Below are 15,558 nucleotides of genomic sequence, written 5' to 3'. Positions count from 1 at the left end.
CTGTACTTTGACTATGCTTACTAAATTTGGTTGTTTCTATTCTTGACAGTATTCAGCCCAAAAAAGAAGGCCATAGAGAAGAGACAAGTGTCAAGACACTTGTCACACAAGTTTCCAAGAGTCCCACCACTTGTCACATCTCATGACATGTGGCTGGACACTTGTCTTGTGCTACTCCACTTTCCCTTTTTGTACTAGCTCTTTCCTCTCCTATAAATAAGAGCTCGTTTTTCTTCATTCAGCATCATTTTTCTTTGCTGTAAACTCATGTACAGCACCCACAGATAGCCAGAAACTGGCCCCATCCATCCCCAACATCATCCTCCACTTCTCCATTATCAAATTTCTCCATATTCCCTCTTCTATTACTGCTGTTTTACAGGATAGCAAGCCTATAAATTCATTACAGCACCTCCTTCTCGAGCTCTTTCTTCCATTTTAGCAACAAGAAGCAAGCCCTATCCATGTACTGTTGATCAACGATGGAGAAAGGCTGATTTCCCCTCTTTCTTCTCTCATACTGTAAAGAAATCAGTTCTTATCATTGTATAATAGATAATGCATGTGTGTTTGTACATCTTTGCATGATCTTGTGAGAGTGAGAATTACTTCTCCTCACTCTCAGGTTGATTGTAACTGAGCTCTTTCCTAAGGGACTTGGGTTGAGCAGAAATACATTCCTTCGCGGGGGGGGGGGGAAGGGATTGCCCATCTTCAACCCTCAATCTTGTCTCCATTACTTTTACATTTTCATGGCTGTAATTTTGTGAGTAATTTTCATTTTCAGCTTTAAGTGTTCATTCTCTTTTATTTTAAATCTCGAAAACAAGCGAATATCATAATTGTTAAGCATACTACGTTGTTCGGGGCGTTTACAGTGGCAACCTTCTAATCCCTTTTTCCAGCAATGTCTAGTCAATTAATTAGCCCTTTTGACCTTGCCCAAAATTAGATATGCCATTTTTAGTTTGATTGGCTAGTCCTTTTGCAACCTCAAGTGATTCCCATCCTTAATTGAATCTTAGTTTGGCATTAGTTAATTAATTAATGCCTAGTTCCTAGTGTCAGTGGTGACACATCCTAGGGCCAAACTGATGCCAACTGACATCCGAAACCTATCCTGCATAACTCGTCACAACTTTTGCCTTTGACACTCGTCGTTGCCTTTGGATCCTTGGCCTAGTACCATGAAATAACTGCCATGTGTATCACATGTGTCTTACAACTTTTGCACATTTGATTGTTAAATTAATCAAATGTTTCTAGCAAAATCAAAGCATCTAAAAAATTTCATGTCCTTGTGACAAGCTGCTGTGTAACCTATCCGTGTTTCCAATATCCTTTTTTCATTTTGTATCATGTCCCTCTCTTGGACTTAGGTTGCATGAACTTGCATGGGGTTTCTATTCCACATATCTATTGTTACTTCATCACATATGAGGATGATTGGCCTTGCTCTTTGACCCTTTACTTAAAGTTTGCGTTTTCGTCTTGTCAATGATGTGACCCAAACTTGAATGAATATCTATTCGAAAGTGTTGTTAATAGATTTTCACATGTTTGTGGAAATACTTGATTTTTGAAAGATCTTAGATCTTTCGACAGAATATAGTATTGCGAATGGAGGCAACAAGCAATGATCCTTCCCTATTTTAGGCTATTATTGTATTAGCACATTAGTCAACTCGTGAGTGAGTTTGTGAATGCACTGTGGGCTAGGCACATTATTTATGCATTTCTTTTTTTGACGCTCAATTTATTGGCCCTTGATTTGGGCTGATTGTGCATTATTGAGTTGGTAGACTTGATTATTTTATTCATTTATTGTTGGTTGACTTTTTGCTAGTTATGGCCTATTTATAGGTTGGTTGCTCTCCTCCTCTAGTCATTCATCACTTGTAGGTTTTGTTGGAGAGGAGATAGTACCAGTGCCCATACAATTAGTGACTCAGTGTTGTATGTGACTATCTCATGTTTGGTATACGGATTCCGTTTCTTGAGTAGGTTGACTTTTTGTTGGTTATGGCCTCTCTTTGATTGTCTTGTTTGCTTGATCTCCTATCCTCTCCAAATGGCACCTCCCTACTGGTAATAAACTTCATAGCCTTGACTAACACATAGGGAGTGTTGTCATGGAAGCATGGTTTGTGTAGAAGTGATTATGGTATGTGGTTTCAAGAGCTAATGTGCAGCCTTGGACCCCAACTCCCTTTCTAGATGATTGGGACCATGACAACTATGAGAAAGTTGTGCTTACATGGGATACAAATGATGCCGTGCATATTCTGCTCTTCTTTGTTGCATGTTTAAAGAGGTTTTATTGGCGGTCACCACATGGAGGAGAGCTTCACATGTGTGGCTGAACTTGTAGATGTTGTACAAGGGTCCATCGACCATTTATGCAGTAACTCTCTAGAGTCAGCTCCTGTACATGAAGTTTGAGTTAAAGGATACTATTCAATATTTCTTACTTTGTGTTTAGGTATAAGTTCAGCTTCGACACATGCAGTCTGTGCTTCCTAAAACTCATCTAATTGGGATTGTACTCTATAAGCTTTCTCGAGAGTTTGATGGAGTTGCCAATGCTTTGAGGGCCTAGACATATTCGCGGCTAGTGAGTTTCACTCATATGTCCTCGATGCTACTTGAGAACAAGGCATTCTTGAGATTACAAGGGAGGCTTCCAACTTGACATGGTGGCCATGATGAGACATTTGCAGTGTCAAATAGGGGTGGCAGGAAGAAGAAGTTGAAGGTAGAGTGCTGCCATTGTAGAAAGAAGAGACACCTATGAAAGGACTATAAGGAGTTAGCGGCTTTGTGGAAGGAGGAAAAGAAACAAGAAGCGGATTCCCTTGATAGTCATCATCATCTTCCTCTGACTCCAAATTAGATCCTTTGGCTAAGGTGAGGGCCAAGGTGCAGAAGGGTCGTCTTCTATTGAGCAAGGGAAGGGCGTGGCTGACCCTCTTGTTGCTAACTTCTAGTGTTGGTGATGTGGTCATCCCTCGTGACTCGTGTCAGAGAGGGAATGTGAGAGGGTGGTGAGATGGGGTATGCGCACCTCATTTATACAAGTATACATGTGAAATAGATCCAAAGTGGGATTTCTCTTTTGCATCAATTGAAGTCTAGCAAGTTTGAAATCCTAGAGCTGGGATTGACGTCCAAGTTCATGATGGGCTGTTACTTGATGGAGAGTGGGATTGACTCCTAGTTTGAACTCACATGAGGGGACTCATTGGGGGTTTGGCCGAAGATGGGGAATCCATGGCCATGTTTGCTTAGAGGCATTGCCGATTGGCTTGTAATGTATGCTATTGTGAGGTATTGTTTAGCAAACATTGAGAGCTGATATGGTTCTTCTTTGTTTTCAAGAGCTGGTATGGTTGACTTTGACCATTGAGTTTTCTCTGAGGCACCTTGGTTCAGCCCACTTTATTCCAACCAAAATACAATATTCAGCAAGGCAAGTGGCTGAGCAATTTATGGAAGGTGTGTTCAAGCTGCATGGTATCCCAATGAGAATAGTATTGGATAGAGATAAAAAATTCATGGGAAACTTTTGGAGAAGTCTGTTCTCTTCTATGGGTACTTTTCTCACTCCTAGTACAGCCTATCACCCCCAAACCGATGGGCAAACAGAGAGAGTCAATCACTGGGTGGAAGTGTACCTTAGGCATTATTGTCATGACACGCAAGCTTTATGGGATCATTGGATCCACCTTGCTGAATTTTGCTATAACAACACGTATCACATGAGCATAGGTATGTCGGTGGATTGTGCACCCACTGCTTGGGTCCATTGATTTGGGTCGGCTGGGCATTATTGAGCTGACTGACTTGATTATTTTATTCATTTATTGCTGGCTGAGTTGGTTGTGGTTTATTTATAGGCTGGTTGCTCTCCTCCTCTAGTCATTCATCACTTGCAAGTTTTGTTGGAGAGAGGGAGCTGGTGCCAGTGCCCGTACAACTAGTGGTTCACTGTTCTATGCAATTGTCTCATGTTTAGTATATGGATTCCATTTCCCAAGCATATCTCTAAGTTCTCTCTTTGCTGTGTTCTTGTGTTCTTCTGTTTCTCTCTTTTCTCTTGTGGTGTGCAGTCTATTACAGCAGTCTTCTATGCTTCCATCACTGCACCTGCTTTTGACAAATTTTAGCAGTAATCAGGTGTGAAATACCCAAAACACATGTGGGTGGTTAAACTTGTTGCCCCTTCTTTCTCTAGTGTTATAGTATATAAAATGGGAGTGGAGAGAAAATGAGATTTTCTAAGTGCTCTATTCGATTGCTACTGTGTAGATACGGGCAGCCACCTTGCTGCACATTAGCCTCGAGGAGTCTAGATAGATTGTGTTTGATCCATTTCTGAGATGATGCTGTTAGGCCAGCCATTGTTGTCTACTTCTTTGGATATACAGTAGTTTTTCTTGAAGGGGTCAAGCTGTTCCATGATAGTGTGGTGTTCGTGTGTTTTGCTATTGTGGGATAATGCTCTCTTTTCTCTCTTGTGGAGTATCGATTGCAACTTTGAGCAAGATCTTAAAGGGTAAAATAGTTTTTAGTTTGTGGCATGCTCAGCCATGAGTTATATTGCTGATGTTGCTTCGATCTGTATATCTATGTTGCATGATATCTTTTCAAAAAGGCAACCATTTCTCTCTGGAATCAGATATGTTAGTGTAAGGAGTATCTATATTTTGTTGAGCACTAAGTACTACATGAGCTTACGCACTTATACACCTTGCTTTTCCAGGAACAGTTTTGAGGTGTGATGTAACAGGAAAAATTCTTATGAAATGTTTCTTATCGGGAATGCCAGACTTGAAACTTGGTCTGAATGATAAGATAGGACTTGAAAAGGAAGCACAAATTAAAGCTCGTCCCACAAGAAGGTATTACTTTGTTGTTTATATGGAGATGGTATACTGGGTAGTTCAATGAGCTTGGGCTATGCATATTTGCTTCAGGATTTTGTTTCTGCAGCTGCTTGCAGCATCGTGGGCACTGATCCCTGTTTATTTTGTTACCTGCTAGTGGCAAAACCATTGAACTGGATGATGTCACTTTCCATCAATGTGTAAATCTGACACGGTTCAATTCAGAAAAGACAGTCAGCTTCGTCCCACCTGATGGGGAATTTGAACTCATGAAGTAAGTAAATATTCATGCCAAATTTGTATGTTGTCAATATTTGATTTGAGGAAAGGTGCACATTTTTGTCAGTTTAATAGGTCTTCATCTATTTTGAGTGTGAACTGTTCTCAATCAACTGTGCATTCTCTCAGTTGGCTAATTGCAGGGCAGCTGAGAACAGCTGCAAATTGCAGCTGTTTCTTGATGTGGCTGGCTGCATTTAAGGGCAGTAATGATAGCAATCCTCCAGTAGCAGATAATGCAGTAGTGTGTCAGCTCCAAGGGCAGGGACCAGCAGCATGTGCAGTCAGAGAGCAGCCTCAGCTGTCAGGGCAGCAAACCACAGCAGTAGACACCCCTTATGGAGGCAAATGGACAGAAGTCTGCCAGTGGTGCCAATGGCAGCAGGTTGCTGCAGTAGAGATGGATGCCATCACAACAGCAGCAGTTGCCTCCACTCTAGGGCATGTCAGGAAGAAGTACGGTGAATCATGAAATGTAGGCACCTGGCTAGGTAGGGCAATGAGCAGGAAAGGCAAATGATGATGGTGCTAGTGGCAAATTGGTGTGGAAAAGTGAGATAGGAGGGATGAGAGATAGCCTGCTCACAATCCCCTTTTATAGACATTTTGAGCCAGCTGTCTTACAAACAAATAACGTTTTGGTTAAAAAACACAATTTAAATTGTTAACTGTTTTTGGGGCTGTACAAAAGCTCAATGATTCAGCCACTTGAATGTGATTAATGTCTGGCTTAATTCGCGGTAGCTTCACAGATGGGGTGGGTGAGGCTTCATGGGGATGTTGACATTTGTGGCACAATCTGCAGCTTACTGATCCAAATTTTAATTTGCACCAGTCCAAGGAGGAAGTGCCTGTGGTGTAACCGTGCTCCCTTTGCCTCATGGCCATGTCAGTTATTACTGCTTTGCCTATACATGTGCTGTGTGCTTTTTAATACAAGTACACACACACACACACACACACACACACACACACACACACACACAATAGATGCCACCCCTTGCACATATGATGAACACACATAAAGTCAAGGATACTTGCTGCATCAAGATTCAAAATATTTGAAAAGAAAACCTGTAATTGCTATAAACAGCTGAGCATTGAAGAGATGGATCTAATTACTGCAACAGATTTGGGTCATGGCCATGGGGGTGGCGAGTCTATCTTTAGGAACATTCAACACAATCTAGGATCATGAAACAATATGTCCACCAAATTAGAGCAAGTAGGAAATTATTCTAGGTTTAAGCAATTTAGGGGGTTACTACCTTGCAGTGTAGGAGTAGCTTCAATTGAGAGAGAGAGAGTGTGTGTGTGTGTGGACACCACATTGAGAGGCGAAGTGGCCCCTCCCTCTTTATAGGAATTTATTGAAAGAAACCACAAGAACTAAGTTCCTAAACCATATACAAAGGGATGATTTGCTACAATTTTGAAAATTAGAGTTTTGAAACCTTAAATTTTGTATACTCAGAGTAGCAAGCTGATTTTTTTCTTTAATGCTTGGACTAGAGTAAGCTAAGTAGAAAGTGCTTCTTGGATGAGTGATAGATAGGAGAGTACAAAGCATGTGGCTGAAATTCTAGCATGAGAATTTATTGAAAATGGAGAGAGAGACCTTCAATATATAGATGTGGGTGTCAAGAGAGTGCTAGGGTTTGCACTTAGGAAACATAGAATGTGCGACTGAGGAAACACAGAATGTACGACCATGATTGAAACACAAAAACATAGACGATGTGCAAAACTCAAATGCAAAACGCAAAACACAAATAGAGAAGAGAGAAAGAATGAATGTTGTGAATGAAGGAAAGAATGTACAAGAAGCTCAAGGGTAGAGCTTTCCAGAAGCATGTGGCTCTCATTGGAGTGGGTTGAGGAAGGTGTCGATGTGTATTGTCCACCAGAGACGGATCTCGAGTGCAGTAAGCAGTAGTTGGAGTAGAGACTGATGAATGAAAGTGCTGAAAACACAAAAACGACCTGTTGTAGGTGATGGAAGCTAATCATCGGCAGTAGTGCAATGTTGGGCAACAACTGTAGACTACGTAGTAGCAGTTGCTAGGCGGGGTTGGATAGCCAGTGGAAAAGGATTGATGATTGAAAGTTGAAAGATAAGGATAGAGCTGAATGGTGGCTAGGTTGTCTATTTATAGATGTGGATGGACCCTCCCAAATTAGGATTTACATAGAAACTCTCTTGAACCGCTTCCCATCTTAGGATTTTTACATTAATTAAGCATGTTTTGGGGTTGTTTGAGAGGCTAGTTAGTATGTAATGCATTTTTAGCTCAATAGCCCCTCTCAAGCGCAAAATAGAGCTAGAAAAGAAGTCCAACCCAATTTAATTGGAATACATCCCATCCCACCCCAAAGGAGCCATGGCATTAGACAAAGAGTGCACGATGATTGCCTAGTGGCTTACCAAGATTACAAAGGTAATGGTTATCTTACCAAGGGAGTCCAAGTAGTCAGTTTAGAGAGGCCAAGGCATTGGACAAAGGGTGCACGTCAATTGCCCAGCGGCTTACCAAGCTTTGCAAAGGTGGATGGAGTTACATTGAACCTTTTTTTTGAGGGGGTGAAGTGATTTGGTTATAGATGGTTTGCAGTTGATTAATTGTGCCTATATGGGAGAATGAAAAGGGATGGCTAGATCCAACACATCACAAAACAAACAAGCTAACCTAACCACTTTGGGGTGTCGATGACAAGGGAAAGGGTGATGGAGTGGTGGTATGGTGTAAGAATTGTTGATGGAGATAGCTTAAGATTTTCTTAGGGGTGTTTGTTAAAGAGCCCTCTCTATTGAAGTTTACATATAGAAAATCATTCGGATCTTGCGCACCAAAAGGAGAAACAAGAGAGGGTTTTGATTCATATGACTCAAAGGAGTTTCAAGAACCTAACATTGGGCCTAGCTGAGATGGAGAAGATGGGCCGCTAGTCGTCCCAAATGTTGTGTATCTTTCATCATTGGAGAGGTAATCAATCTCATCAATTGGTTTAGATGATGTAGTAGCGAAGCTAGTAGGAGGGGTGTAAATGCGACTATACGTGATACACAAGTACTCTTCAAACTCCTGGAATTCCTCCTTAGGGCCTCTAGTGATGAAGAAACCTAGTAAGACAATATGAGGTCCCGAGAAGAAGGTGTTTCAGACCTTGTGATTCAGTTATGAGTTGTTTGTTGTTGGGAATAAAGAGTCACCGTGCCTTTTATTGTGTTCGGGTGTGAACGCACCCTTACACTTTGTACTTTATATATATGTTCAAAACCTAAAATATGGTACACTAGTCATTGTACCGAATATCCATTGTGTCGTGCTCACTCTCTCACTCTCTACTGCTCTCAACTCCCTGTACTCTCATCTCAGCTCGCGACCATACCTTCACAACAAATTGGTATTAGAGCTCACAGGTTGTGCACGCTTTTCGAAGTTAGTAATAGTCGTCAGGCTGAGTGACAAACGAGCAGGAGCTTCAGGTACCAGTCTTTAGTATTTGGCAAGTGCAGGATAGGCAATTGACAGGCTCAGGTTGATGCAGGCCAAACGGGACATGTACGTGACCAATTAGTGTACACGTGACCAGGCTCAGCGTCTGTGACATGACCAAGCAACAATGCGACAGGTTCAACGTAGACGGACTGGCGATGACGGACGTACTGCAACTTGAGATTGGATGGGACGGCTGCAATTGGTGCACAACTTGACCGTGCAAGCAGATTGGTTGAGATAGTTGCGACTGGAGGACCGGACTGGACGAGTTACCATGAACATGGCTTACGCGACAGGCAGTGCTCGATGGTTTTTAAAAAAAAAGAGGAAATACATTTTTTTTTCTCTCCTTCATTGGGCGTTCACATGCCAAGGCACAGAGTTAAGTCCTCAAAAATTTTGGGGCTTTTGGAGAATTTCATCAATTTGTGCAAGAATTGCTAGGTATGCACTTAGGTACTTGAATTGATTCAAATTTGAATAGATTATTCTCAAAAATTTGGGGCTTTTGACCCAAATTGTCAACTTCGTGCTCGGGAATGCTTTTGGAGCAGAAATTACAGTGAAATTTTGGGGATTTCACATGTAACTGGTGGGTTGGTCTCTAATTGTGTCAAAAACTGCTTGAGGAGTGTAGAAAGTGACATTTTTTAATTCTGAAAACTCATTTGCAGATCTGAAAATCTCTGCAATCTTGGGATTTTCATTACTGGTTGGTACTCTTGGGCATTGTGGTCACATGTGTCATATTTGGGCTTGCCTTTGGTGGCTGGTCAGTCAATTTGGGGCTGCAAATTATGGCTGGAAACAGTGACAACAATAATCTTTTGCACATTAAGAAGCTTGAGGGTGCCTATAATTTTGCAATCTGGCAAAAACAATGCTATAATGTCTTGGTGCAGAAGAAACATGTAAAGCCCATCAAAACAAAGGGAATTAAACCAGCAGACATGGAACAAGACGAGTGGGATGACTTGGATGAACTTGCGCGCTCTACCATTGAGCTTTCAGTGTCAGACAACTTGCTCTTCAACATTGAGAAGCTGAAATCAGCATATACAATGTGGCAAAGGCTTGGAGAATTGTATGCTCAAAAAAGTGCAGCCATCAAGGTTTATTGGCTGGAAAAACTAATGGTTTTTCGCATGAAAGAGGGTACAACCATGTTTGTACATTTGAATGAGTTTAACTCAATTTTTAGTCAATTGATTGCTTTGGATTTTTATATTGATGAAGAGTTCAAAGCTACCTTCTTGCTATGCACTCTACGTGAAAGTTGGGATACTTTCAGGACAGCTTTGAGTAATTCGAATGCTCAGCTGTTATACTCTGATGTGGAGAGTTCTTTGCTGATGGAAGAACTCAATAGGTGGAACAACTTAGCAAACAAGTCTTCAAATGCATTACACACTAGAGGCAGATTTCAGCATAAGAGCAGTTCTGAAAACCGAGCATGCAACAAATCTCGTGGAAAGAATGTGGAGTGCCATCATTGTGGCAAAAAGGGATACTACAAAAGGGATTGCTTTCAGCTGAAGAAAGAGAAGGGTAAAAACAAAAACAAGGACATCCAACATGCCAAAAAGAGCAATGTGAAAATAGAAGAGATTAATGTAGTCACTCATGATAATGATAGTGACAGTGATGTACTTCTAGCTTCTTCTTTGGATGCACATGCATTGATTGCAGATTCTGAGGATGATATTCACACTTGGATACTTGATTCAGGTGCGTCCTTTCATGTCACACCACATCATGAGTGGTTCTTTGACTACAATGGTGCTGTACGTGGCGTTGTTCACTTGGGGGATAACTATGCATGTAAAATTGTAGGCATTGGCAGTGTGAAACTGGAATTTCAGCATGGTTCTATGTTTGTTTTGCATAATGTGAGACATGTACCTCAGCTCAAGAAGAGCTTGATAAGCATAGGGCAACTAGATGATGAAGGCTATCACATCACCCTTGGGGATAGCAAATGGAAAATATGGAAGGGCTCCCTCATTGTTGCCAAGGGGTCCAAAAGTGATACTCTGTATCCTTTGCATGTATCTAGTGTGCGTAACCATTTTGTCGCCATAACTGAGCAGCCAAGTGTTTATTTGTGGCATAGCCAGTTGAGACACATGAGTCAATCTGGAATGAAAGTGCTCTCTTGTTTGGGTTATTTACTGTGTTTGAGGTATGCTGAGTTTGAACAGTGTGATTATTGCATTTATGGTAAACATCTCTTTCTCTAAAGTCTTCACCCTTAGAGTTAGTACATTCAGATGTATGTCAAATGCTAGGGTTATCTTTAGGGAGAAAAAAATATTTTATTACCTTTGTTGATGATTCCACATCCAAAGTTTGGGTTTATCCAATCTGCCGCAAAGACGAGATCTTAGATAAATTTAAAAAATTCTTGGCACTTGCTGAAAATCAGACCAACAAGACATTAAAATGCCTTCTCTTTAACAATGGTTGGGAATGTGTGTCCAAAGCCTTTCAAGACTTTTGTGGCAGCAAAGGGATTAAGAGGGAGCTTATTGCTCCTCATAATCCGCCCCAAAATGATGTTGCAAAGCGTATGAATCGAACCATTCAATACAAGGTCCGTACAATGTTGTTACATGTTGTTTTACCGCATGGTTTTTGGGCAGAGGCTGTTATGACAGCCTTACACTTGATTAATCGGTCACCAAACAGTTCTTTGGGGGGCAGGAGTTCCTCAGGAAGCGTGGTCGGGCAAGCCACCTTCGTATACACACTTCAAAGTGTTTGGTTGCGAGATATTTGTGCATATACTCAAGGAAGAACATAGCAAACTTGAGCCAAAGTCCTGTAAATGTATTTTTCTAGGATATGGTGATGAAGGTGAAATGGGGTATATAGATTGTGGGATGTCAAGAAAAGAAAAGTAGTACGCAGCAATGATGTACTCTTCCGAGAAAATCGCATGCACAAATAGCTCGAAAGAACAGAGGAAGTCAGAAGGGTTGTGTTCCGAGAGGATGTGTCAATTGGATAGCAAAGAATGCCCATTAGACAATAGCAAATACTTGCTGAAAATGTCCCTGAAAATGCAAGAAATGATGCTACAATTGATTAACAGGATCTTATCCATAATGTCCCACAAATTCAGCAAGAACATGTGCACCTGGAAAAACCTGAACTAGTTATATAGCAAGCTGTACTTGCACAACAACAAGCTGTTAATGCAAATTTACAGGCTGAACAGCTAGCAAATATTAACCACTGGGTCCATAGGTCGACTAGAGTCAACCAAATAGAATTGTTCCTGGAGTAAACTGTGTGGCTGATTATGCCATGTCAGCAGATTGTGGTGAACTTTTATGTTTCCAGGAAGCAATGGACAGACAAGATAGTAAAAATGGCAGAAAGGAATGCTATTAGAGATGGAATCTCTCATGAAGAATGACACTTGGGATTTGGTACTTTTGCCAAAAGGACAAAAGTGCTACCTTGCAAATGGGTTTACAAAATGAAAGTCACTTTTGGTTCTTTGCCCAAATACAAGGCACACTTGGTTGCTAAAGGGTACAAGCAAGAACATGGAATTGATTTTGATGAAATCTTTTCTCCCGTAGTCAAAATGACTACTTTGCGAACCATCTTGGACTTGGTTGCATTTGAGAATATGGAACTCATACAGATGGATGCAAAACCCACCTTTTTACATGGTGATTTGCATGAGGAAATCTATATGCAGCAGCTTGATGGTTTTGTTGCCAAGGGAAAAGAGCACATGGTACGTAAACTCAACAAAAGTTTGTATGGGCTGAAATAGGCACCACAAATGGTATCATAAATTTGATACATTTATGCAATCTCAGGGATTTCATCGTTCTCAAGTTGATCATTGCTTATATACCAAGATGGCAGCCTTATTCTCTTGGTATTGTATGTGGATGACATGCTAATTGCAGATAAGGATGTTCATGCCTTGGACTCCTTGAAGGAGAGTCTACACAATAGCTTTGATATGAAAGATCTTGGTGAGGCAAATAACATTCTTGGCATATGTATACTCAGAGACAGATCAAACAGTCTTTTTTATCTGTCACATCAGGAGTATATTACCAAAGTTTCGCAACGTTTCAATATGGAGGGGAGAAGCTATTAGTGTACCATTGCCTCCATATGTGAAACTTAGTGCAGATGACAGCCCTACATAAGATGATGGTAAGGCTGAAAGGGCCAAGATACCTTATGCTTTAGCTGCTGGTAGCTTGATGTATGTTATGGTTGCTACACGTCTTGATATTGCATTTGCGGTGGGAGTAGTTAGCAGATACATGGCATATCCTGGCAAAAAGATTGGGAAGCAGTGAAGGCATAGAAACAAGGAACGACTGTTCCGGCCTGTAGGAACAGTCTAACGCGTTCCAAATCCTCCAAAGAGGTGAAATGGCTAGGAAACGTTCCCTGCCGTTCCCAAGGCCGTTCCTTACGTTTCCTTGCCGTTCCTTGTTTGAAACGGCCGTTCCAGGCCTGTTGACCGAAAATTGATGTTTTTTTGTTTTTTTTTTGGCTTGGGTCACACTCCTACAACATGTTCATCCATCTCCATTGCCTAATGTGCACACACTAATCTCTCTCTCTTTCTCTCTCTCTCTCTCTCTCTCTCGAATTAAAGATTCAAAGTGTCAAGACAACCCACAAGCTAATTAGGAGTTCATACAAAGTTCAAATTTGACGCATTATCAACTCTTGTAAATCACAATCAAATTTCAGTCTAACCTCAATTCCAAGGTATTCATCCATTTATATTATCTAATTTCAAGGGAAATTGGGATAATTGGGGCAATTCAAGGTAATTTGGAGCTATGGGGGTAATCATGTCAATTTTGAGATATTTGGGTTAATTTCAAGCATTGAGGGGTATTGGGGCAATTAGAGAGACATTCTTTGGGGCGATTTGGGTCATGCAGGGCATATATGGGGCACTTAAGACATGTGCCGTTGCCCTCGTTCCCGTTCCCTGACCTTGGACATTTCCCTCGTTCTCGTTCCCCGTTCCAGGTAACTATGAGTGAAGGATCTTATGAGATACCTTAAGGGCACAAAGGATTAGTGTTTTCACTTTGGTAAGCAGGAGTCATTTGTTGTTGGTTTCACGGATGTAGACTCTTTACAACAGCATCAACTCTTTTACCATGTAAAGAAACTGCTAGAGTTTACATTGAGGAAACACAAAAATACAGAAGTGACGTACAAAATTGAAATATAAAATGCAAAATGCAAAACACGAATAGAGGAGAGAGAAAGAACTATGAAATGAATGAACGAATGTTGCAAATGAAGGAAAAAATGTATAGTATACTTAAGGGCAGAGCTGTCCAAACGTCGGTGGCTCTTGTGGGAGTAGATTGAGAGAGATGTTGATGTGTATCGTCTATCGAAGTTGGATCTTGAGTGCAGTAACCATTAGTTGGAGCAGAGGTTGATGAAGAAAAGTGCAAAAAATACAAAAATGACTTAAGTTTGCTTAAATTAAAATTTAGATTCTAGAGAGCTTAATTGTATAGCTTTATTGATTCATAGTTTGTTTCTTTGATCGTTAACATTTGGTTTCACTTTTTGAAACCATCCATTATATGGGCTTTTAGTCAATGTGACTACGTGAGTGAAAAAGTCTTTGTTATTTGGGCTTTTGGTCCATTTGACTATCACACTAAACTTGTAATTTCTCTTGGGCATCTCGTTAGTGACAACCTAAGTATAATTCTAAGGTGTTTTAGCCATTGATCACCCTTGAATAGAAAGAAGAATGCTTAACCATATTTTAAAATACTCAAATAATAATTAATTAAAATCATTGAGCCAATATGTCTTGGTAATAATTGATATACAAAACTTTGGTTACATCCCTCTCTTTTGAAATCTGTCTTGTTCTCAAGATGTTACTTAAAGTATGTTTGGTCCTACAACTTCTTCATAGGCTGTAATAGATTGTCTTTAAAATACTCTAAAGGAATCCATTTAGAATCTAGATAAGAGTTATTTAAATTTCAAAAGGAGCTTTTTAAAAATATTTCTTTGTCGTTTCCTAATCATATGAAAGACTATTTGTTGTGGTTGAAGTGTCTCTTTTTGCTCATCTACTCTAGATGGATCCTTTATTTTAGGCTCTGATGATGGAGATCCTTTATAAGGTTTTAGAAGATGGATATGAAAAACATTTTGAATTTTCCAATGCTTTGGAGATTGTAACTTGTAACAAACATCATTAATCTTTTCAGTGACTTGAAATGACTCATGATTTCTTGTTAGAGCTTCTTAAATGAGCTTTGTCAAATTTAAACCCCACCGAATCTCGTTCTTGTAAAACCAAGTGCCTTGGATGCTTATTTGTTGCTTTTTTTTGTATTCATTGAGATCTTTGTATAGCTCATTTCAGTTGGATAAAATGTGTATCCATGTCACACAGAAATTCACTTGTATGAAATCTCTCCTTTGTTTTGAGAATAGATAGTAAGAGTGGTTTTTCATCTATGGTCTCAAACAGTGTTTTACTTGTAGAAATATAAATTGTTGTTATAAGCATATTCTACCAAAGGTAAATCTTTTTCCATAGTTGGTTGGCTTCATGATAACAATACTTCAACATATCCAACATTATGAGATTGACTATTTTACTGTGACCATCTGTTTAAGGATAATAAGAAGAAGAAAAATGTGGAGCTCGAATCGATTCTATCCCCTACCCAAATATCCTATGAAAAATCCGACTCAAAGAACAACCAATGAATTTCTAAGCTTTGTACCCAAGTCTTTAAAACGAACCGGCTAAATGAGACTAGTAATTTGTGAATCTCTATTGCTAATGATGGATTATGGTAACCCATGATACTTGAAGATTTGTTGAATAAATATTCTAGCTATATGTT

The 15,558-nt window shown here is 40.2% G+C and overlaps 1 protein-coding gene across 1 annotated transcript in view; it reads left to right on the top strand.

Moving 5' to 3' along the window:
- LOC148022808 (Clathrin adaptor complexes medium subunit family protein) overlaps positions 1-15,558 on the top strand; it is a 56,028-nt gene that overhangs the window by 26,110 nt on the left and 14,360 nt on the right. Inside the window, exons 7-8 of the mRNA XM_087695732.1 lie at positions 4,763-4,901; positions 5,044-5,160. Of these exons, the coding sequence (XP_087551858.1) occupies positions 4,763-4,901; positions 5,044-5,160 (256 nt within the window). The remainder of the gene's footprint in view (positions 1-4,762; positions 4,902-5,043; positions 5,161-15,558) is intronic.

The sequence above is a fragment of the Lygodium microphyllum genome, chromosome 16 (assembly GCF_053477565.2).
Source record: "Lygodium microphyllum isolate KBCC chromosome 16, Lygodium_microphyllum_v1.1.10, whole genome shotgun sequence".
Lineage (NCBI taxonomy): Eukaryota > Viridiplantae > Streptophyta > Polypodiopsida > Schizaeales > Lygodiaceae > Lygodium > Lygodium microphyllum.
Note: the sequence above shows the minus strand (reverse complement) of the source record. Positions and strands in the feature narration are given on the sequence as shown.